The sequence below is a fragment of the Rutilus rutilus genome (genome assembly GCF_951802725.1).
Source record: "Rutilus rutilus genome assembly, chromosome: 1".
NCBI lineage: Eukaryota > Metazoa > Chordata > Actinopteri > Cypriniformes > Leuciscidae > Rutilus > Rutilus rutilus.
This window is the reverse complement of record NC_140209.1, coordinates 43,570,054-43,595,162: the sequence shown is the minus strand read 5'-3', so window position 1 is coordinate 43,595,162 and position 25,109 is coordinate 43,570,054. Positions and strand designations below refer to the sequence as shown.

The 25,109-nt window shown below is 36.5% G+C and overlaps 2 protein-coding genes and 1 long non-coding RNA gene across 6 annotated transcripts in view; 1 reads left to right on the top strand and 2 right to left on the bottom strand.

The window, feature by feature from the left end:
- Window positions 1–502: 502 nt before the first annotated feature.
- LOC311306646 (protein kinase C and casein kinase substrate in neurons protein 1) lies at window positions 503–20,666 on the bottom strand. 4 transcript variants are annotated; one of them, XM_084435161.1, is made up of 11 exons: window positions 20,537–20,666; window positions 16,601–17,192; window positions 12,967–13,033; window positions 9,266–9,422; window positions 7,126–7,361; window positions 6,837–6,992; window positions 4,578–4,753; window positions 4,336–4,456; window positions 3,782–3,855; window positions 1,810–1,889; window positions 503–1,713 (listed from the first exon to the last, which is right to left on the bottom strand). In XM_084435161.1, exons 3-11 carry the CDS (start codon window positions 13,024–13,026, stop codon window positions 1,604–1,606), a joined length of 1,170 nt encoding a protein of 389 aa, XP_084291287.1. In that variant the 5' UTR covers window positions 13,027–13,033; window positions 16,601–17,192; window positions 20,537–20,666; the 3' UTR covers window positions 503–1,603. The 4 variants fall into 4 exon arrangements, with proteins under 4 accessions (XP_084291287.1, XP_084291290.1, XP_084291289.1 ...); XM_084435164.1 differs by having other exon boundaries at window positions 17,128–17,192; window positions 20,537–20,654; XM_084435163.1 differs by lacking the exon at window positions 20,537–20,666 and adding an exon at window positions 15,482–15,516 and having other exon boundaries at window positions 16,601–16,883.
- A 445-nt stretch (window positions 20,667–21,111) lies between these two features.
- LOC311301013 lies at window positions 21,112–22,510 on the top strand. The gene is made up of 4 exons (XR_014629392.1): window positions 21,112–21,181; window positions 21,519–21,556; window positions 22,102–22,140; window positions 22,351–22,510. It is a non-coding gene; the product is annotated as an uncharacterized lncRNA (long non-coding RNA).
- The window catches only part of shank1 (SH3 and multiple ankyrin repeat domains 1), a 123,778-nt gene continuing 121,044 nt past the window's right edge, over window positions 22,376–25,109 (bottom strand). Inside the window, exon 28 of the mRNA XM_084425591.1 lies at window positions 22,376–23,535. The gene's annotated coding sequence lies outside the window, so the exon portion shown is untranslated. The remainder of the gene's footprint in view (window positions 23,536–25,109) is intronic.

Below are 25,109 nucleotides of genomic sequence, written 5' to 3'. Positions count from 1 at the left end.
GCCCAGTGTGGGAACATCTCTGACTCATGTACTCGTCATGATGCACGATAAGCATGCATGTGACTGAGAATGTGTGTGACAACCACTCAGGGCAACACACTGAATGATCTGACACTATTAAAAGATGTGCTGCCTGTGGGGTCCAGTGGAGCTTAAATCCTGAGATACGTGAGCAGGCTGACTAATACGAGTCTGCACGCACACACACACACACACACACACACACACATATATTTGCCTTTAAAGGGGTCTCAGAAAGTGAGGACCAGCCAAAATGTCCTCACTTTACTCTCTTTATCCTCACTCCGATGGTCTAACACTCAAACCGGTCTTAACACACACACAATTATTATTTAAAGCCCCTTGCACTGGCATGTGGCCTGGGGACAAGCACAGAATGAAATATGAACAGGAATAATAAAATGTATATTATGTATAATAATGTGTATGTGCATAATGAAAGTTTTTCCAAGATGATTAATAAGAACAAGACTCCCAGTAATCTGTATCCTTTTTAATACTGGTATTATTTGCATTTGATTAGTGATGGTGCATAAACTACGGCCCTGATCCGATGTAATTTACCACCACTACTGCACAAACGAACATTGGGCTTATTTGCATACATACTTTTTCTTTGGTTAGAATGACATCTTAAAACACAACAGAAATACACAAGAAGAGACCGTAATGGGTCCCATGGATATCACTTTAAAATGGTGTTGATTAATACTGCCTTTGTGTAACTAAAATTACTAAATGTGAGACAAGTGACATTTAATGACAAGATCAAAGCACATAAAATATAGCATATCATCATAACACCTTGCGTGAAATTCGCAGCTGTGAATGACATCATACCCATCTGGCCCCTTTTACACAGGCATCAGATATAACAAAATTCTCATCAGAAGAAGTATGTCATTGATAAAATGTAAATATGCACTGAAGTCTTTGGTGTGAGACATTGTCCTCAAAATACTCTGTAGGTTCATGCATACATCAAGACAATGCAGTTCATATTCTCTATATATTAGAGGATCTTTGTACCTATTCATATCATAATTGTATGAAAATCTCTGCATATTTTGATCTAAAGCCACAATGTGATGCACAATAAAACATATACGCCCAGTTTCACAGACAAGGCTTAAGCTAGTCTCAGACTAAAATGCAAGTTTGAGCTGTTTTAACTGAAAGCAACTTGCACTGACGTATCTTAAATTATGTCAGTGCCGTTGTTTTGTCTCAAGATGCACATCAGTAATGTTTTTTTTCTAAGGCCCGTTTATAAAAGCTACTGAAATGTCCTAATTGAACTAAGGCCTAATCCTGGCTTAATCTAAACCCTGTCTGTGAAACCAGGCCTACATTACAATGTTCTCAAGTAAGATCGTAATGAAAGCACTTTGGATGCATTTTCTTGTTCAGATCCCAACTTCACACACTTAATTCAGCTCTAAACCCGTACCTGCACCATCTGTCATCCGCTCAGAGAAAACAAAGCAAACTTCAATAAACATGGCTGTGAAACTGGCTTAAACCTGGGTGCCTGTAGGCAATTATGTACCCCAGAGCGGGAACTCTGTGTCGTCCTGTGGATCTACACCACCTCCACGTAGTTAGCAGGGTAAAGACCCTCTTTCCCTCCATCCATCATGCCTCTGCACCAACCCTGATCATCCTCATCCTCTATCTTCAGAAACTCCTCACCTGAACACACACACAAACAAACAGAAAGCATCAGAGGTGGTACACGTACATCATATAGACACAAAATATGAATATACAAACACAAAGACAGCTGACCTGCTTTGAAGGAGAGTTCATCTGTCTCCTGTCCAACATAGTCATAAAGAGCTCTGACTCTCACTCCTCCAATCATTACACTGAGACAAGGAGGGAAAACAGACACAGTCAATCAACTAAGCACTGCATTAAAAATGTTGCAGACCACTCCGACCTTATTATTAAGTTAAAAAGTCTAAATTATGACAAAAACATAAACATGCCATAAAAAGTTGAAATGATGAGATTGGTCTCAGACTAAAATGCATGTTTGAGCTGTTTTAAATTAAAGCAACTTGCACTGACATATCTTAAAATATGTCAGTGCCATTGTTTTGTCTCAAGATGCACATCAGTGATGTTTTTTTATGGCACGTTTATAAAAGCTACTTAAATGTCCTAATTGAACTAAGGCCTAATCCTGACTTAATATAAGCCCTGTCTGTGAAACCAGGCCAAAAATTTATAAAAACTCGAAATGGACAAAAACATAATTAGGACAAAAAGTTGAAATAATAAGATAAAAAAGATGATATGTGACCCTGGATCACAAAACCAGTCACAAGTCGCACGGGTATATTTGTGGCAATAGCCAACAATACATTGTATGGGTCAAAATTATCGATTTTTCTTTTATGCCAAATCACTGGGATATTAAGTAAAGATCATGTTCCATGAAGATAATTTGTAAATTTCCTACTGTAAATATATAAAACATTTATTTTTGTGAGTGAATGCAGCACAATCGCGAACATAAATGTACAACTTTAAAGATGATTTTGTCAATGTTTTGATTTTTTTGCACCCTCAGATTCCAGATTTTCAAATAGTTGTATCTCGGCCAAATATTGTCATATCTTAACAAACCATACATCAATGGAAAGCTTATTTATTCACCATTCAGATTATGTATACATTTAAAAAAAAAAAAAAACAGGTTTTGTGGTCCAGGGTCACATATTATGACATTATTATTACAAATTTTGTCAGTTATTACAAAAATATTGACTTTGTCATAATTATCTATTTTTTGACTTTGTATCTCATAATTCCGACTCAGTATGTCGATTTTGATGTTTTATCTCATAGTTATGACTTAGTATCTCATAATGTTGACTTAGTATTTAATACTTTTTATTATAATTATGATTTTTTTATGTCATAATTATGATTTACCAATGTATTTTTTTTCTGACAGAAACAGGTTTCCATAGTAATACTGTACATCAGAAAAACGTGATCATCTTTTTCTTCATTTCTTATATAAAACTTCTAAGTACCATATAACTCACAAAACTTGTGTTACAGTGAAACACTAGACAAAAGGATATCAATGGAAGTTGATTCAATGGAACATTTCGGACTATTACCATCCTTGGACAGGTTTAAACAGAATTTATCCGATACTCTAAAACGTTGCTAGAAAACTTGCGTATAATCATGACACATGATTTACTTATTTAACATCTTTTTATTATCATATCGATTCAGTTCATTGAACTGTACTGTCGATAGTAACTGTAGTGAATGTGTTGTAGAAACATTAGGAACAGTTCTGTTGTTCACTTACACTAATGTTATCACTTGTAATGTCTTTCAAATGAGTTTTTTCTCTTTTAAGTCGACTGTGATCAGAGTTTGCCTCAATTGTGATTCGCAGACTCCACAGATTTCCTCACAATACTGTATATATTTTAGATTTTTGTAAAGACTAAAAATGTTTTGCAATGTTTTCACACTTCATTTAAGTATTGTATGTAATAACCACTCAATGTTTGCAACTGTATTTTACTGAAAATCACACTGTTCAAACCCCAATTCATGTCCTGTGAAGCTTGTCTGAGCAACAGTAACCAAGGCAGCTGAGCTTAGCAAAGGTTCAATACACAGCAGCAAACAATAACAAGGCCAGTCCAAGTCAGGTTTGTGTATAACAGTCGGGCAGCCCTGTGCTGTAAGAGCCCCACAGCAAATATCAAAGTAGTAAACTGACCTTCTCTCCATCATTGCTGCTTTCTGCTCCACCTCCTTCTTTCCCTTTTTATGCTTCTTGTCTGGAGTCCACTCCTGAAATAGAAAGAGAGCGAAAGACAGAGTGAGAGAAGGAGTAAATGTGGGTTTTGGCACAACAGAACGCAGTCTATTTCAAGATGTGCCTCTGTTAGATACATAATTAAATATCACAGATAACAACAGAAATTAACTCAAACACTCTTAACTCTGACACCCTCAGGAATGCATTAACCTCAAAACAATACTTTAAAACCAACCCTATTACAGCTTTCTTTTGCCCTGGACATATGAATGCCACTTATTGCACATTTCTCATTGCGGATGATAAAATAAGGAAAAACCCCATAGACTTATAGTGAATGAGAATCCAGGATATCAGAGACATGAGTGACATGGGTGACCCTAACAAGAACCCAACCTCAAGTTTTAGTCAGTGTTTGGGGAACACTCAATAAGGTTCATTAGTTAATACTAGTTAACTACATTAGTTAACGTGTTACCGTGTTTGGAAGTATAAATGTACTTGCAATATACCTGAAATTGAGGCCAGTCAGTGGGCATTCCCGGCCCATGTGTATTCTTCCACCAACGCAAATCCTCCAGCTCGCTGATGGACATCAGAGTGTTATGGAGCTCATTGTACACGGCTTTTATGCTAACAGAGAGAGAGAGAGAGAGAGAGAGAGAGAGAGGGAACTTGTATAATTCACTCATTGTGAGTAATACTGAAATTGACTGAAATTGAGATTTTGACCAGAATGACTCTTCTCACACACCTGTCATTGTTGGTGATATCCAAGTGTCTGTGGATGGAAAGGAAAGCCTGTTTGAGGAAACTTATCCTCTTCCTCTCCTCCTCTTGTGATTGGTCAAAGATAGACTCCATTTCCTCCATGTAGCGTGGAGCATAACGCGTCACTTCCTCGAGAACCTTCTCATAGCGGGCTCGCACCTGCACACAGGAATTTGCAGTCAATCAGTCAGATGTGTCGCTCATGTGACCCTTCAGATTGACTGTCATCAAAGGATCCTAAAAACAATGTATCACAGTTTCCAGAAAAATATTAAGCACTACAGTTTAAACATTGACAATAATAAAAAAATAAAAAATCTTGAGAACCAGATCAGCATATTAGAATGATTTCTGAAGGATCATGTGACACTGAAGACTGGAGTAATGATGCTGAAAATTCAGCTTTGCCATCTGTTGTATAATATCAAGAAAATGCAATTACCTGCCTCCTTGTTTATTATAGATGCCTTTATTGTTACACATATTTAGCCAATGTATTGGATATAATGCATTGCATTCAATGTTATTATTTATTTTGTTTCTAAAAGATGGCTTATATTGTTTTGGCATAGATGTACAGTAATTGGTTATGTATGTATATGTGACTGTGCCAACCCATGTTAAGAGGAGCAGAAAAGTGCGATTATGTGTGTGTGCTAGACTCCTAGAACTTTAAATGAACTCAGCCATCTTAGTTGAGTTTACTGTAGTTCAAGGACATGAAGAAGTGGACCGCTTGCACCTGACTGGTAGCCTGGTAATACCAAACTCTGCTACTTCACTTTGCTTCGTAGACAGAGTCTGGAATGGCATAATAGAGAAGTGTTTTCTCTCTCGCGTGGGGGCGCTTGTCTGAAGTTTAAAATCATTGGTTACCCGTAAGCCAATCACATGACCTTTGGTTATGGCGTGTGTTATGCGCATTCTCAGCCGCATCTAGCTTCCACTGTAAACACATGTATGATGCGAAAACAAAACCATCGAGCGAAATACCGGAGTAAACATGGCTTTGAACGACTTTTGCAGATTATGTGAAGTAAATCTACACATCCACGGTACAATCAGCATCTACGTCACGGCTCTCAGCCCGCCCTCTGTTCGTTGATTGGCCCGGCCGTCTGAAGGCCGATGGAAAACTGAAAGATAAGCTGCTATCTCAGACTGACTACAGAAGCGAAATGAAATTGAGCGGAAGTAGGAAGTCTGACGTAGTCAGGCTACCTGACTGGAGAAGAATCTGGGAAACTTTGGAGGAGTGTCAACCAAATGCCTGTTGTAAACAAGGAGTATAAAAGACTGATGAACTGACTGCCTCTGGGGATACTGATACGCCAGTGCCCCCGACGCCTAGAAGCCCAGAGCTGAGGACAAGAAACCCCAAGCAGAAGATAAGAAGCCCAGAGCTTACTACACCTTTGATTCAAAACGTGATTATTGTATTTTATACTTAAACGATGAAGTTGTATTCGCCTTTATATTTTTGTTTATTATAAAAAGAAAAGTAACCAATTAAAATAAATTTAATTGATTACAAAATCTGCCTACTGAGACTTAGATTTATGATGCTGGAAGACTTTTAATGAGAACATAACCACAGAGGAGTCTTCTGACCAAATTCTAAGTACCTTTTGAATGCTTACGGTTTAGGTCAGATTTGACTTTCTTTACCTAACCTGAGAATAATAAATAAATAGGTAAAAGGTGTTAAGAGTAAAGTACACACCGTAAAACACATCACAGGGATAAATTACACTATTATATATATTAAAATACAAGTTTTACTGTATTTTTTAAATGAATGCAGCCTGGGTGAGCATAAGAGACTAATTTCAAAAACATTAAACATCATACAGAACCCAAATATTTCAACGATAGTGTATATATATATATATAATTAATAAAAACATATTTACAGTATATAAAAAATTATTTCAAATATGAATTAAATTACAACCCATGTCCCCTTGAATGCCAGTGAAAGATTATGTCACAAGACTAACATGAGCAGATTTACATGTGTTAAGTTGTCTGTTGGTTTTCCACCTCAGCTCTTTTCTCTTTTCTGTTGAGTGCTGTAGATTTACTCTTGATCAATAAGCAGTGTGACATACGTTGTATAATTTCACTGTATCATAATGCAGTCTGTAAATGTACCGTAAATGTAGTTTTTTTTCTGCTTCTTTTTTTTTTTCATTGATTTTTCTCTCTCTCTTTCTGATAGTTTCCCCCACACAACACTCACTTTCTCTGTCTCCTGGTGAGCCAGTTCGGTCTCTTCCTGGATCTTCCTCTGTTTCTCAATGGCAATGTCAGGGTTGCCTTGGGCGTGGGTCTCCCGCTCACGAGCCATGTGTTCCTTGCGACAAGCTTTGTGAAACGCTGTCCTGGCCTTCTCTAACTGTCACAAAAAACACAGTTAACTCGCAGTTATTCCACATTTACCATATGTATACATTCTTATCTGGAGACAGAAAAAGTGAAATTAGTAAAAAAAAAATATATATATCCCAAATCCCTGCATTGCTTTCTACCTTCTTCAATCTCTTGCCCCAGGGCTTCTGAGCACGTGAGAAACCCGTTTCAAAATCCTGGGACTCCTTGAAACCTCCAAATATCTTCTTATGGAAAGTGTCCTTCTGCCATGTCCGGATGCGATCTCCATCCTCTGACACCAGAGCCCGGCAGATGGAGGAGTGCAGTAAGGAGAGGCGGTCAGCAGAAGAGAGGAAGCACTGCCACGCTCGTAACAGAGAGCCGTAGAGAGGACCTGGACAAAGACAAACATTCATGAAATAAATGAGAGGACCTTTTTGGGTCACAAACAGAAACCTCTTCATCAGATACTAAACTAAAGATGTGGGCATCTCATGTAAAATGCAGGTCACAGAAAAAAAAAACTTACATATCTCACATGTTATGTTAAATATGGCACTACTCATACTATTTTTCAGTATGCAGTATGTAAACACACAACACTATGCACATTTTTGAATGCAATTTAAGGCATGCATTTACTAAAAGTAGGGAAATACTTTTTTTCTGTTTTTTATTGCAAATGAAAGATTACAGACATTAACAGTGAGAAGAAAAAAGAAAGGTGGTATACGGATACCATAAAAGAATGAATTAGGCTACACAAATCAATACAATATTACATTTTTCAATATGAAAAATGAAAGGTTCCTTAAAACAGACTCAAGGATGTGTGGGAAATACTGTATACAACAATACTTTTTTTAGTTAGACAAAATTGCATATGTAATTTTATATGAATTTAAAAATATTCATATTAATTACCAAGATGAACTTGTTGAATTAAACAGTGAGGTCATGTGACAATAGTCTAGCTTTAATTTTGTATAGTTGTAATATCCATTGAATGTAAACATAACCTCAGTAAAACATTTATTGATATTTACTGCATACAATTTTATTTTTTTTTACATTGGCACACAGTCTACAGTTAGCAATAATATTGTATTATGTTCTAAACATTCAAAATTTGAATGAAAATGCAAAATATTATAAATACTTGACAACACAGTGAGGTCATGTTACAATCATTTAGCAGACAATTAGCATAATTGTAATGTTAAAGTAAACATTGAAATGCATAAATAAAACAACATAAATAAAACATTTATCATTATTTACTATTATGCATACTAATTTTTAAATATTCAGTACATACTGCATAGTATGCAGTAGGAAATACGCTAGTATTGCGTTCTACACATTCAAAATTTTACTGAAAATGCAAAATATTAATTTGTATTATTTCTGAACTTGTTGAATTAAATAGCATAGTCAGGTCATGAAAGTTAGAATTGTTGTATGCAAACAATTGATTTTTAACATTATTTACTATTGCTGAATATAGTACATATTGCATAGTAGTACACAGTAAGAAATAAGTTAGTTTTCTATTCAGAACATACAGTTCAAAGGTTTGGGGTTGGTAAGATTGTTGGTACAGTAAGATGGTTTTGAAAGAAGTCTCTGTTGTTTACCAAAGCTGCAAAGCTTCTTATTTTTAATTTTTTATGAAGTTTATTCCTGAATTTTCAGCATCATTATTCCAGTCTTCAGTGTCACATGATCTTTCAGAAATCATTCTAATATGATCATTTACAGCATCAAAAAACATTTTTTATTATTATCAATGTCGAAAACAGTTGAGCTGCTATTATTATTAATAATAATAATAATATAAATTTCTTTCAACAACAACTAAAAAAATAAATAAAAATAAATCGCACTGACCCCAAACTCTTGTACAGTAATGTGCTCTATCGTTCAAAGGTTTGAGGTCTATTTAACAACAAATCCTGAAAAAAAAATTGTTTACATGGTTAATACGGTTTACACAAAAATACTAAAGTGCACAGCTTTTTTATTTTATTTTTTATATTGATGACAGTAATAGTGTCAAAACAGCATATTCGAATGATGCTGAAAATCACAGGAATAAATGACATTTTAAAATATAATAAAATACAAAACAGTTATTTTTAAATTGTAATAATATTTCACAGTTTTACTATTTTTGATCCAATAAATGCAGCCGTGGTGAGCACGAGACTTCTTTCAAAAACAAAAAATCTTACCAACCCCAAACCTTTGAACGGTATAGTACTGTATCCAAGCTCTTGATAAAACTGCAGTACTTACTCGCATCCACTAGGGGTTTCCATTTGGTACTCCACTCACTAAGTTGCTGCGCGTACTGTCTCTCGACCCTGGCCCTCTCCTGGAAACACGTCACTATGTCATTACATGCCTGGAAGGCATCTTCGGTCCTCTTCACTGTACTGTGGTAGTTCCCTGGCTGAGAAAGAACATGGATAGAACTGTAAGGTTAATAGTATAATATAGAGGGAAAAGAAAATGAAAGACTGGCTCTTGGCGCTAAAGGTTTATAGTCTATTTAAAGGTCAAGAATGAGGTATTTACTCTATGACACAGGGAAAATGTCCTTCTGTCATCTGAGCGATTGGCCTCATTTCTTTTCCAGCAGGGTCACTGGGTTTGTTTGCTATGGATTGAACAAGTTATCGGTATAGCGTAAGCTTTGTTTCTAAAATAAACGGCAGAAGACAACATGTGGTGTGGAAAACCAAAGCACATTTCAAACATTATTCCCCCGAAAAAAACCATCTGTGACTAGATGAGGACCAGCGAGACGAGAGAATTCAGGCCATGGCAAGTGGAGCATAGCATGGACAGCGCAGTGAAAGGGGTTGATTAACTGCAATAACACGGTAAATGAGAGAGAATGAGGGAGGCGAGCGAATGTAATGACAATTTCAGAATGGGCGTTTTGTTTGCTGATGTGGAGCGTGTTCTACTATTTTGCTGGCAACCATTAGTGGCTCCCCCACGATTTGATCAATTCATCTCTCTCTTCTACATCTTCCTTTTGTGCCGTTCTTTGTCGGTTCTTCCTGTCTCTCTCTCTCTCTCTCTCTCACTCTCTCTCTCTCTCTCTCTCTCTCTCACTCTCTCTCTCTCTCTCACTCTCTCTCTCTCACTCTCTCTCTCTCTCTCTCTCTCTCTCTCTCTCACTCTCTCTCTCTCTCTCTCTCTCTCTCTCTCTCTCTCTCTCTCTCTCTTAGCTGTGGTTTGCACCACATATTTTCCCCAGTCTTAGAAAAAAGTAAAAACAGCTGAGGAATTTCAACTCTGGCCAAGAGCGGTGCAGAGAAGCACCTGCCAACCAATCAGAGAATCGCAGAAACCCAACAAATAACACAATCCCTGTCAAATGGAATATAACATTCAGCTGGACTCAAAGCTGCAGTATTTAAACAGAGCTGTTTCACTGAACAGACAAGCCTATTTAAAAATCAACCCCATTCAACTCTGGCTCAAACTTTCAGCATTTCATCACTGCAATCCTCTGCCAATGCTGTGGTTAACCAATCACAGCGTCTGGGATGAACACAAAAACCCTACTGCGCTCAGTTCTGGTCAGCCGCCAGCCAATTACAAGGTAGGACATGCAACAAAACCCTTGCAGGCGATATCAGTGTGGTTGTTGTAAACTGACTAAACATCAGTGGTCGGAGCATTTCACTGAAAACTGTACCACTGGCCAAGCTCCAGATGGGATGGCAACTCAGCAAAAAGTGCTCAGGCTAAGAGGAGAGCTGAGGAGAATCTTAAACAGCTTCATACAAAGTGGTAGTGGGAGCTCTAGATGGCATGGCATTGATAATAACAACAAATCACCACAGAACACTAATCAATAAAAACTTACTTAGATGCTAAATTAAATGCAAATTATATGTAAAATAATCATTTAACCAATGAAAATATATTTTAAATGATCATTTTTAGATAATTTATCCCAAAAATTATAGAAAACCTAAAATTACCTACTTTGTGGCGACCAGCCAACAGTCCCCAAGAGAAAGTATAAAATTTATATATTTATTTAATAACATTGAATAATGTCAAACAAAAATCTGAAAGTGCAAAAAGGTTTTTGTAAGGATTCTGTGAGGCTTAGAGGCTAGACCATATCATTAGTTCAAACCAAAGACAATAATAGAATGATACAGGAACAAGTGTGTATGTGTGTAACTAACATCAGGTAGCATTAGTAAAACACTTTGGATAAACACAACTGCTAAATAACAGCTTGTTATTTGCTTTAAATATAAGTCTGAACATGAACATGACAGTTAACAGTGCCTGTAGATAATTATATATACAATACCATCACATTATTACCATCTTCAGTGTCACAAGAACCTACTGTATTAGGAATATTTTAACTGCTGCAATTAGTATTTTACACACACACACACACACACACACACACACACACACACACACACACACACACACACACACACACACACACACACACGTATATATATACAGTGCAATGCATAAGTGAATACACCCATGCTAAAGTTGACTAAAAAGAGGAATAAAAAATCATATTTTGGAAATTGAACTTAATGCCTTAATTTAAAAAATTAGGAAAAATCCAACCTTTAACGACACCAATTTTCTTTGTGAATGAATAATGTATCGTAAATAAATAAATGTTCTTCCTTAAAATACATGGTGCATAAGTGAGTACACCCCTATGTTAAATTCCCATAGAGGCAGGCAGATTTTTATTTTTAAGTATTTTTTTTTTTTTTTTTTTAGGATACTATGCATCCTGATAAAGTTCCCTTGGCCTTTGGAATTAAAATAGCCCCACATCATCACATAGCCTTCACCATACCTAGAGATTGGCATGGTTTTATTTCAGTTAGCCTAAAAGCTAGTTTGATTTGCATTGAGAGATGATCTTATGGAAAGTACCCCATGCCAATCTCTAGGTATGGTGAAGGCTATGTGATGATGTGGGGCTATTTTAATTCCAAAGGCCAAGGGAACTTTATCAGGATGCATAGTATCCTAAAAAAAAATACTTAAAAATACTTAAAAATAAAAATCTGCCTGCCTCTATGGGAATTTAACATAGGGGTGTACTCACTTATGCACCATGTATTTTAAGGAAGAACATTTATTTATTTACGATACATTATTCATTCGCAAAGAAAATTGGTGTCGTTAAAGGTTGGATTTTTCCTAATTTTTTAAATTAAGGCATTAAGTTCAATTTCCAAAATATGATTTTTTATTCCTCTTTTTAGTCAACTTTAGCATGGGTGTATTCACTTATGCATTGCACTGTATATATATATATCAAAGACACCTAATACATGAGCAAAGACACCTATTTTTTATCCACATACTGTAGGCATTCACATTTCCACATGTGTTTTAGATTAAGAAGGAAAGCCTCAGAACATCTTAAAAATACTACAGAATTTCTACAGAAGAAAAATACTGTATTACTGAGAACTATTCTCACAATGGTGAAACAACTAGACAACAAATTTTAAAAGGTTATAAAACTATTAAAAGGCAAGCTACTGCATGATTCCCAGCAGTATTGGGGAACAGAAAAGTAAACCAATTAAGGAGCTGAGAGACAAAAGCTGAGCTAATTAAAATGGGTGGAGGCACAATGGATGAAATTTATAGACGGAAATTAAAGTTTAAAAAAACCTTGAACCATGCTGAAATAGTCTCAAAGAGGTGAAAACACTTGACTTGAATTTCAATCTTAATTTGGTTAATAGAGAGTGTTCAGTAGCTTTTGTGAACCATTTAACTTAATGTCCGAACAAAATCTTGTCATTTGTTGTGAATAAAACTGTTTAGGTGTTAAAACCCAAGACAAGCTACATCACCCACGTGCATTTCTGGTAACACATACTTAACAAAACAGAAGCGGATGGTATTTCTTAGAGGTCCTTGATCCTATCTGACTCATTGCTGTCCTTCCTCCCCCTCTCACTTACCATCCAGAAGCTCTGATTGTTGGCATCCTCAGGGCCTGTCTCTGCCGGGAGGGTTGACATGATTAATCTGGAATAGAGATACATGAAAGCATTAAAGGTGCACTCATTTTCCTCATTGAAAAAAGTTTACAGAAAAATAAATGGTCACACTTTAGATTAGAGTACAATTCTCACAATTAACTATTAACTATGACTTTTTCCCCCCAATAAACTTCTATTTTCTGCTTACTAATAGTTAGTAAGGTAGTTGTTAAGTTTAGGTATTGGGTAAGATTAAAGGATGTAGAATAAGGTCATGCAGAATAAGACATTAATATGTGCTTTATAAGTAGCCTACTAATAAACAGCCAATATCCCAGTAATATACATGCTATAAAGCAACTAGTTAATAGTGAGAATTGGACCCTAAACTAAAGTGTTACCAAATAAATTAATAGTACTTTTGAAAAGTGTTTAAAATCATCTATATTCACATGAAATTAAGATTTTTTTATTCTATATGGGGTGGGTCGACTCATGGAAGATTACGTCTTGAGATCACATGACCAGCTGAATACTATTTCACCTTGGTAACCACCCTGTTGTTGTACAATTTCAACTGTGCAATAAATTGATCCTGGCGTCGACAACCAAAACCATGTGTGTGTGTGTGTGTGTGTGTGTGTGTTTGTGTGTGTGAATCTGCATCCAAACCACTAGTTGTCAGTATAAGTCCAAGACGACTGAAGTATCAAACAATACAACAAACAACTGTTACTGATGCACATTTAGAGCAAGATTACTAGTATTTTTTATATATTTGTTTGTTACAATAGAGGCCAATACAATAGTTTTGCTTGTACTCGCAATTTGACATGTCAGAAGGACAAAAGGCTGGAATTTATTTCTAGATTGTCTTTTAACAGGCATACAATACTAAGATATGTGTTTCAGAGCTGAATATCGTACTGTGTCTAATAGCATGCTGGGAGGGCGTTGTCTTTTACAAGCTTTCTTTTATTTAAACTACAGTTTACGAACTGCGTCGGAAAGTGCATGGCTCCAACAAACAAGTTTAATGGTCTTGAAGTCAAGTACATGAAGAAAGGAGGATAGTAATATATAAGGTTATTTACTGAGGATCAAAGGAGTTTTCTGGATTAAAGATGTTACTAGTTAAAGTGTAAAAAAAATCTGAAATGGCTAAAAGCAGATGTGAGTGTTGAAGTGGCTTTGAGAGTTGTGGGTTATAGTGAGACAGATAGTGCTCGATATTCTCCACTGCTATCTGCCTTGATCCAGAGCTCTGGGATTTGAAACTTGAGCCATCCCAAAAATAAACAGGGGTGAAAGTTCATCAACACCAATATATACTCAAACACACACACAAACACACTAGTTCTCTTCTGAAACACATGTTCATGAGCTTGCAGACACTGGTACATGTGGCTGGCCGACAAGCCCACACAGGCACATGTTTGAGCTGCCCCAAACACACGCCATTGACAGCCCAACATGCCTGTGGCCATTTGTTTCTGTAAATGCAATAAACCACATTTTGTCACAAGACACGGAGTGAGAACAAGATGACAGAAGGGAATTGCGTGAACAAGCTGTTATTTGTCTGTCTTCTTTCTCTCTCTCAATCCCTCACGGGTCTATGTCCCTCAGTGCATTGTCCTAAATGGTCTCTTTATATCCCCTTTTCCCACTGCAGGGGTCATGGGTATAGTAAATCACCCTATATTTGAACTTTAACCTCACTTCCTGTTCCCTCTCTGTTCCTCTCCCTCCAGACAGCCTTGTGCTCTTAGAGAATATGAGCAGGGAGCACGAACTTAAAGGGATAGTTCACCTAAAAATGAAAATGCTGTCTTTAATTTCGCATCATCTTTTTACTCTCTTTGATGTTTTGATGTTGAACAGAGCCTAAAGCTTTCAAGCTTCAAAAAGGATGCAAAAAAACACCATGAAAGAATCATAAACGTGGCCCATAGGATTCATACACTACATTCCAAGTTTGCTGTAGCTTTGTGTGAGGAAGAGACTGAAATGTAAGTTGTTATTAAGATGGATCTTTGCAATGAGACCATTCGTTTTGTTAGAAAAAAACTGATAAATGTTCATAAATCAGATTGATACATTCCGTATTGTGACTTCCGTACATCTGAGATAAACAGATTGTAGGGTGGGGACTTTTTTTTTATCTATCAGTTGTTGATTGGACAGAGACAGATCTGAATGCAAGCTTGCGTTGATTGTAAGAAAGAGAAGTGGTTTAAGGGGACTGAATCATTGGAGAAGTCCACAATATGTCACCAGAGAGAAGTCTGTCAATTCACTGGATGATTCAGTTATAACATTTTGATGAAAAATTACGAGCTCAATGAAGATAAAGTTAAACATATGTATGGATGAATCGCAATGAGATCAATACGATGCATTTAGAAAGTAGACTGATTGGTAAATTTGCATTTCATGCTGACTTTAAGGGATAGTTCACCCAAAAATGAAAATGCTGTCATCATTTACTCACCCAAGTTGTTCAAAACCTGGTTGAATTTCTTTCTTCTGCTGAAGACAAAAGAAGATAGTTTGAAGAATATAGGTAACCAAACAGTTGATTGGCCCCATTTACTTCCATAGTATTTTCCCCCATTCTATGGAAGTCAATTAAACCACTCCACTCACTGGAGGGGAAGAATTTCAGTGAATAAATAACAAGTTTTAGTCTGTTTTGCACCCAAACCGTATGACTAAGACTTAGAAGAAATATATTGCACATGGCAATTTTTTTTTATACTTTTATGGTGCTCTTTTACATAATTTCAGTCTGCAATGCATTCACTGCAATGACATGGGGAAAAAATAATCATCAAGACATCTGCTTTTGTGTTCCAAAGAAGACAGAAAGTCATACATGTTTGCAGTTACATGAGGGTGATTATGTGATAACAGTAGTTTAATTTTTTCACTTTTTTGCATTCAGTTTACATTCAGCCTTTTGTGTAAGGTTAACCTAATAGACTCCAGAAGAGTTAATTCTTCGTAACTCATCTCTGTGGGTCATACTGGACCCTCATGCAATGTTATGTGTAAGTAAATAAAAGGATGAACAAATCTGCTTGACTGAATTAAATCATCACTACTTGGAGGGTGGGGGGATTAGATTGAAGTTTTGAGGTATTGTAAAACACCCCAAAAAAACTTAATCTAGATTAGCAGATTACGAAGAATAGCATTTTAGTGCAATCAAATTGATCAAAATCGAGATCAAAAATAGTTTGAACGGTTCTGTAACTTTTGAGAGAAGGGAATGACCCATTTCTCGGAAAAGATCATCATGACGTTGCTGTGAATCTCTCTCTTCTCTCCTCTTATTTTCTCTTTTCTCCCCCTTTCCAAAGCCCTTCAAACCCCGATACCCCTCACCCACCCTGGCTCTCTTTCTCTCTCCTCCCCCTGTCCCCGTTTTGAGTGTCACACATAACTCAACACACACCCACACACTGAAGAAATATATAGCAACTTATGAATACATCAGACAGAAATAGTCTATGAATGCTGCAGAACTCATCAACGCAATGTGATCTAACTTGACACAAACACATCAAGAATAAATGAAGGGCAGAGAAAAACGAGACAACAAACTCACCTCTATCTTTTCCAGGGAAAGTTTCCTTTAGTTTACACTTTTCTTTTCCAAAGTAACAGATTTTTCCACTTTTAAGACCACCATATGGTTATGGTATGTTCTGGACACCCTCTTTCTCCTCTTCTCTGTCTTTGACCCGCTGTCAGTGTTTAATGATGTGGCTTCCTGTCACTTTCTTTCTCTCCTCTCCTCTCCTCTCTCTCTCTAGTTCCCCCTCTTTCCGAAGCAGCTGCGGACTTTTCACTCTGAGGATCATACTACATGACAACACTCCTCCCTCTCCCCATCTCTCTCTCTCATTTGAGCAGAGAGCTGCTCCTCACAGTATAAAGTAATAATGAAATGGGTTCAGTCCAGACAATTAGTGTGGATGCATTTAATTCAAGAATAACCTAAGAGACCCATATCTGTTGCACACTTTTTCTTTCTACTTACCACCCCTAATTACCGGTAGGTAGAACTATTTCATTTTCTGTGAATTGTGTCTGTTGTAACAGCCAAATTTATTACAAACACAATGTACATACCTCAGAAATGCCCATGGTCACTCTGAGGGGTTCCACACAACAGTTGTCTGGCACATCCAGTGGTTCTTAAGGGAAGGGAAGGAAAGAAAGAAGGGGGGACCCTCAGATTGAGTTGAACAAAGTCTATGACTCAGTATTAAAAATATGGCAGCTGTTGTACACACTGGCAAGAGCCCATCCCAAATATCTCTATGTATAATCTCATACTAAAGCATTTTGAATTAACCTTCATAATTGATATAATTATACACAAAATAATAATAATAATTAAATTACTTACATATTTATGCTGATGCTGGAGCTTTAAATGTATACCACTCTTAATGAACCAAGCAAAACTGCCTCCCAATTCGCCTACTTATGCTACGCCCTAAAAGTCTAGAAGTATGTACTCTTTTTGTGAATAAAAAGTACATACTTTTGAGTGTGTAGCAAGAGAATAGACAAGCTTTGGGACATACTATCATGTCATTAAATTGCATCTTTTAATGGACGCTCTATCGCATAGTTAGTTTTACATGCTGTCACTGGCTGCATCCAAAATCGCATAGTTCCCTACTATATAGTAGGCAAAAAACAGTATGTGACAAAAGAAGTGTCCGAATTCACAGTACTCAGGAAAGAGTAGGCAAAAAGTACCCGGATGACCTACTTCTTCTGGCAAGATTCTGAAGTGTGCATAAGATGGACACTTGAGGCCACGGGAGGCTATTTATGAATGGCAGTGAAGCGACGTAACAGAGTGGTTCAGATATGACATCACTTTGTAGGCCAAAACATGGTTAGCAATTTAGCACTTCCGGTTCCATCGTCCCGAAGTCAATGGGTTTATTGAATGGGGTTTTGGTTAAATGGCTGAAATAAGGTCTGTGGTGAGCACAAGTTTTATTCCATGACATAAAATAAATCAATATTACATCATTTTTGAAGCCGTTACGTGTCTTAAAAAAGGCGGTTGCTGACAAGTGGCTAAATGGGACTACAGAGGCTGTCGAGGAGATTAAACGTCATCACGCCGAAAAAGTAAGCTCAGTCCGCTTTTACAGCATCGTTGTGCTCTTGCAAACTATTCTAACTCAAACGTTCTGGGAAAACGTTTTTAGATAAAGACTGAAAGAGTTGTCAGAAGCTTAGTGGTGATGACGTTGACGTTGTGGGACCGTGGTGTAGTTCATTTATAGCCTATCTTTCAATAGGCTTATAGGCTTCAAAATTCATAAAAGTTGTGTTCATCTGTGATAATTATATTGATGGACAAAACGTGCAAGTATCATCAACTTTTGTTGATCACAAAGCTTGGTTTTAGCAATAATCCAAAAGCCTATGGGAAAACCAGTGTGATGCTAACTGCCGGTTGGCCTACAAAGTGACGTCATTTCCGCACCACTCTACTGACGCTGGTAGGTAGGTCACATGATAATAACAACATGGCAAATGTAGTATGTCCAGATTACATTCACACACATTCATACTATTTAGAACGTACTTTTATTCAAAATAAGTACCTGAGAGTCTGCGATTTTGCATGCAGCCAATGTAAACTGGCCTGTCAGTCATCTTGTCACAGTTAAAATCCTCCACATTTCATTTCATTTAATTTCCTACTGTAGCTATTGGATAAAAAAGAAGTAGCACGTTTATCTGCCATAGGTCTTTCATGCAGAGAACTCTCCTAAAGTGTTTGCATAATGATGCAATAAATGAATGCAATTATAAGTTAATGGTCAAATGAATCTTTATAAAATCCACATTGTTGCAGATGAAATATAGCCTAACTTTTTTTTTTTTTTTTTTTTAAATCAGGTTAAATGTTGATTATATATTAGTCACTCAAACCCCTTAATATAATTTTTTTTAACACTTTTTTATTTGTGTATTTAATTCTGAGCCGAATCCTCCTCTAAAGCGCAATGGGTTGTGGGCAATATTAGCTGTTATAGCCTGCACGGATCAATATACATAACCTAATAAATACATAGACGCCCCATTGGCTGCTTTGGGCCGTTGCTGCAATATGTCAACGAGTCCGCCATATTGATCCGGGCAAGACCACTCTATAAACAAATAAACACTTCAGTACGAAAAAAGTTCTGTCGCCAATTATTAAGAATCTCGCTAGTTAGAGCTTGAGAGTTATTCATTATTATTAGGAATTGTGAAACTCATGCGTGTCAAGCATAGATTTGGTTTGTTTTTCTGGGTTAATAATTGTAGAGACATCCCTAATATAATATAATTTAATGTACATGAAATATTCATAGCGTATTTCATTGTGAAAATGGCTTTTTCTGTCTTAAACACCATAATATGAGCTTTCTCTCTTGAATCACATGTCATAGGATGTGAAGATAACTTGCAGCTCAACCTTATTGATCTGAAGCATTTATCTTAAGGCTCTTTTCATTTATGTAATTTGTTTCTATATATAGTTTGGCTCCTAACATTATGCTGCAAGTTTTTTTTTAAAGTATTAACCACAACAATAAATGTCTTTGTAGAAATGTTATAATATAGTGAAAGAAATTAAATTGTCTCTTCATTTTAAATAAACAGTATTACATTTAATGTGTCTGGCAACTTGAAAATGGGTTTTATTGGGGTCTAAAAATGTTTTGACTTTGTTGTCATTGTACATAGTACAACGAAATTCTGTTTGGTGAATCTCAGTTAAAGACCTAAACAAAAACAACTTAAAACAACAATAAACAGCTACAAACAGCAGCAATTACAGCAAAATAAAGTGCAATTATGTCACTATAGCTGCAAGGTGTGTCTGCATGTGCAGAGATTGTAATGGAGATCACAGCTCTTGGAAAGAAGCTGTTTCTCAGTCTGTTCATGTGTGTTTTTCATAGCCCTGTATCTCCGCTCTGTACATTTAATTATCTAGGCTATAAGCGTTTCACTGATTTTTACTGTCAGTAGACCATAGTTATACAAATGAACTAAATGCATTTATTTCGGAAACCGGATTTATTTGGATGGAAACCTATAGAAAAGGATTGGGCTTAAAAGATTCCATATCCTGTGGGTTCCTCTAATGGGCAACATTAATATCACAGCTTGGACCCCTAATTATAAGATAGTCTTTATGGATCCAGTTAAAAAAATAGTACAACTACAGTACAGTACAGTACAGTATAAATTGCATGAAATATTAGCATAACATAAGGTCAGATGTAATAGTTCAATATACAGTATATGGCAGTTTTCTTCTATAGCATATTATTAGTATAAATAATATTCTTCATAAGAATCATGTTAACTTTATATTATCTCTTCTTTTATATAAAAAGTATAGTCAAATTTTTCATAACTAAATACTGCAATAGTCTGACTTTGGTGGCCAACTGTGTCAACATAATATTATAATGACCAAATACAACCAAAAACAACTGTTCAGACTTACCAGTGAAAGGTAATTCCTCGAGATCTGCTTTGGATCGTACGACGGTTTGTAAAACCTCAAAATAGTCAGGCACATTTTCTTCAGTCCACTTATGAGAGTTACGGCAAGTTGCCCGGACAAATATGGCGGCGCCGTTGACGTACGATCCAGCGGCCAATGGGGCGTCTTTGTATTTATTATGTCTACGGATCCACACTTTGAAAATCGACCGAAAATCGAACTTCCGGGGACTTTTGGCAAACTCTTTTCAACATACTATGCTTTGGGGCACACTTTTTGTAATCTAACATACTATTTAGAATGGATAGTATAGGACGCAGGGAATTAGTATGAAGTAGGCTCAACCCATAGACAGTAAAAGAAAGGCTCAACCACAGACTAATATTTAGTGAACAAGTTTGGTACAATTGCGGGTACAATTAATTATTATTTTTTAATTAATTAAATTGATAATACAAACAAAACTTCTAGAAAGATACAGATCACGTTTAAACTTCATATTTATAACTAGAATCTTAAATTTGGAAAGGCGATATTAATGGAGACCTAAAGGTCCTACTCAGGATATATAAACCGCCACACTGCCAGCGATAGAGTTCTCTTTTCAGTCGGCATTGATAGATGTTGGTGCTTGTACATGTGCTGGTAAGCGCTTTGGTTTTTGATCGTGTAACTGTTAAATGTGTATTATCTATTTTTTATGTAATTATGAAAAAAAGATTACTAGAAGTTAGTTCATAAAGTAATTTTCTAGGTAAGTTGATTAGTAAGTCAGCGCTACCTTCACCACGTGGCGCGTGTAACGTTAGATCCTGTACGTAAGCGGACAGTATGCGAATTTACTTTAATAAAATACACTATTGCCTGTCAAATGGTTCAGGGTGCGTTTGCACTGTAACAGTTATGCAATGGATCTGTTTTTGAGACAAAACTCGTATTAATGTTAGCCTTACCTGCGGCCATCATTTGCTTTCTTTTGCAGAAGACCGAGTAAATCAGGGCTATCACTGCTGCCTTGAGGTGAGAGAAAGCTGCATAGCCTTTAAAATGAGTATACATTTGTCTTGTAGGGTTTGTTAAACGCTTCTATGATGTTTTAGCACTGGGCTCTGAGCTTATGTGTAGACAAAAGTGCAATTCTGCTCCTGACATGGCAGAGGCTGAGAAGTGTTGAAGTGCAATTAAAGACAAAGTCTGATCATCCAGATTAAAAGTTTACATTCATTTGGCATTTAATGTAGTGTTGCCGCCTTGAGCATCTGCACATGTGCATATTTTTGTTAGTGTATGTGTTCTATGTGTGAAGAGTTCTATCTCAATCATATCACACACTCCTTTTGGGAAAATGTGCAGAAGATGCTGGAAAGTCAAGGAATTTGTAGGATTTTTAGCTTCATTACTCGGGACAAAGCAGGAACAACTATCAAAAACTTAAATGATTTGAGAAAGCTACATGCCATAAAAAGAACTGGATAATTTGTGTACTTTTGTCTTGTGGACTAAGTGTAAACATCTGTCATGCCAGTTATTCAGGGCAGTACTAAATCATTTGCTTTCTTTTGCAGAAGACCGAGTAAATCAGGACCCATCACTGTTTCCTTGAGGTGAGATAAAGCTGCATCGCTTTAAAATGAGTATACACTTGTTGTATTTGTAAAAGGCTTCTATGATGTTTAGCACTGGGCTCTGAGCTTATGTGTAGACAAAAGTGCAGTTCTGCTCCTGACATGGCAGAGGCTGAGAAGTATTGTTGAAATGCAATCAAAGAAGGGATTAAATGCGAGATTCATAATCAAACTGGTCTTTTCTTACAGAGTGGAATCTGGTGAGAAGTGAGTGTGGCCTGTTGACGAGTTCCCGCCTTTCTGCAAATGTTTTTTTTTTTTTACTATACAAATGCTTGATGTTTATAGCACTGATTGTTTCCTTCAAATATGTTCTTTGTTTGACAACCAATAAATGAGACTAAGACCCCTCAAGCTCTGCACTTTTTTTTTTTTTTTGCATGATCTGAAATGCTGTTCTTATGAGATGCTTAAGTTATAACAGGGTTCCCACAGTCAATGATTAAAAATCACTTCATGAACTGACTAGCAAATTAAGTGCCAAGTGGTCATGCTCCTGGCAATCTCTGCAGGATTTTGTCCCTCCAGGAGCAGGCCTGTTTCTAATGAGTATTTGTGTAGTACTTTTCATATTGCAATATTGCTTCATCGTATGTCAAAATAAGTGAAAACCATCAGTAAGCATGTAACAAGGTGACTAGCATGGGGTAAAAATGGCAATATGTTTAGATTAGAACACTAAGAACCTATCTTCCTGGCAGTCACATAAGATGGTAAGGGAATTTAAAAATCTTACTGCCATTCAAAAACTGCACAAGCAATACACATACTTGAATAGACAAAACAATTGAAGCAGATCATCTTGTTTGAAAGTTTACATCCCTTTGGTGTTTCATGTAGTGTTGCTGCCTTGAGCATCTGAACATTTGCATATTTTTGTAATCGTGTGAAAGTTAAATTCTGATTCTGTACATTTATAAGGTTTAAAATGTCCATATGCCAAATAAATAACAATACAGTAAAAAAACAAGTCACTCAAAGTAATTCCTGCATTTATTATAATTCTAATAGCCTTTATTCATTTCTTAAACATGTGTATATGAATGTGTATAATTGCATACACATATATATATATATTTTGTAAATAACCTCTTATCTGTTCATAGTTAATTTTCTTCAGTTTAAAAGAAAAGATGCTTTCTGCACACCCTGGACAGCTACTGCATCAATTGCTCCTGTGTGTGATCAGTGACCTCTTCCTGGGTCACATTGTCCAGACCCTTTAATGGCTATGTGATCTTCAATGTGCATGGATCCTCAGCATGATCATGGATAATTCTGCAGCTTGAAAAGCTGTCTGCATACTGTTCTGTTGTTAGAAGTTGTAATATTTAAACTGTCTGGGAAGAGAGAACCATACGACTTTTACTCCACCTAGTGGACAATACAAGAAAGTGAGAATTACCATTCATCAGGGTACAACAGCTGTTATTGAAGCAAATCAGCTCTATGAATTTGACTCTGAAAAGATGAAACAACAGAGAACACAGGATGTGTAGAAAGCATGATTCGATTACACGTTAAACTCATGTTAAACATTTGGAAGACAGAGATTCTTTAAAACTTGGAATCCTTTTTTTCCCATCTCAGAATGATAATTTCTTTCATTGTCCTTACTGTTATCAACATCACTATACTTACCAGTCTTAAACTTCAAAAATACAATAAGTTCTTCAATCTTTTTATCCAATATTGATGATTATGCTAAAGTGGGAGCTGTGATGAATGATGCATAAATCCCACACTCGTTCTGAGAAGACGAACAGATGCAAGATGGGCAGAGAGAGATGGAGGGGGCGAGATCTTTACTGATGGTCCTGAAAGAGACACAGACAGGTAAGTAACATAAAGGTGAAGGCGTCTGTGGTTTGGACTCAAGGTGATAGCAGATGAAAGGAAGAGAAAAGAGAAAGGAAGTGCAATGTGATGATGAGGAGCCCTTTTAATTGATCGAGCAACTATTTGTGATGTGGGAGATGAAGGCTGGAGGTCACTAGATTTACTTATTAGTTTGGGAAGTGAGGGAATATGAATGTAAAGGGTTTATATACTACCGGAGACAATAAACTCCTTGATAGTCCTTGCATACAAAGTGGTCACATTAATTTTGTGTTGGAAGGGAAAAGCAGGAGGGTAAGGAACATTGTAAGATATGAAAGTCTCATCTCTAATTTAAGTCTTAGAGGTACCAAAGAGATCTGAACACATAGCATGTTGTAAAAAAAGAAAAGAAAAAAGATGTCAAGAATAAACACCCGTCCAGCATTTGCGCTCAGAAACAAACAAGAAACACTGCAGAATAGCGATAACAGCAAGGACGATGAGAACAGTGACTGCAATAAATAACATTATCTCATGTTAAATCAACAACAGAATTCCAGACCCATTTAGAGTTTAAAAATTGTTATAGGAACAATCATTGTATTAAAACAGATGTTAGCACATATCCCTCACCCATGTCAGAGTGCATGTTCATCTTGCCTTTGCTCCATAGAAAGAGTGTTTTTTGGAAGGAGAGAGGGAGAGTGACTTGGAAAGAGAGAAATACAGGCAGTTTGGTTTTCCCTCTCCCTCTTCTCCATGTTGTCTCCTCTTTTAAAATGGAGCCTTGATATCGTCAATAGGTTTGCTGAAGTCGTAGTCACCTCTATATTTTGAGAGTCTGTGGTAAAAATGTTGATAAATTTTCAGTATATATATATATACTTTTCTTTGTACAATGTTGTATGATCTTTCTTCTTTAAAAGATTTTTTGCTTGTTTAAACATGATCTTCATCTTGTATCCATACATTGATATTTTACTGTGTCCCATTATGTTATATAAATAAAAGTATGTTGCTATCAGTAGTCTGAGGATGTAATGTCTTTGCATGTGTGTGTGGTAGAATGCTTGTGTGTCTATTCTGTTGGTCTGGGCACTTATTTTTGCTACGGGTTTGTAATACAG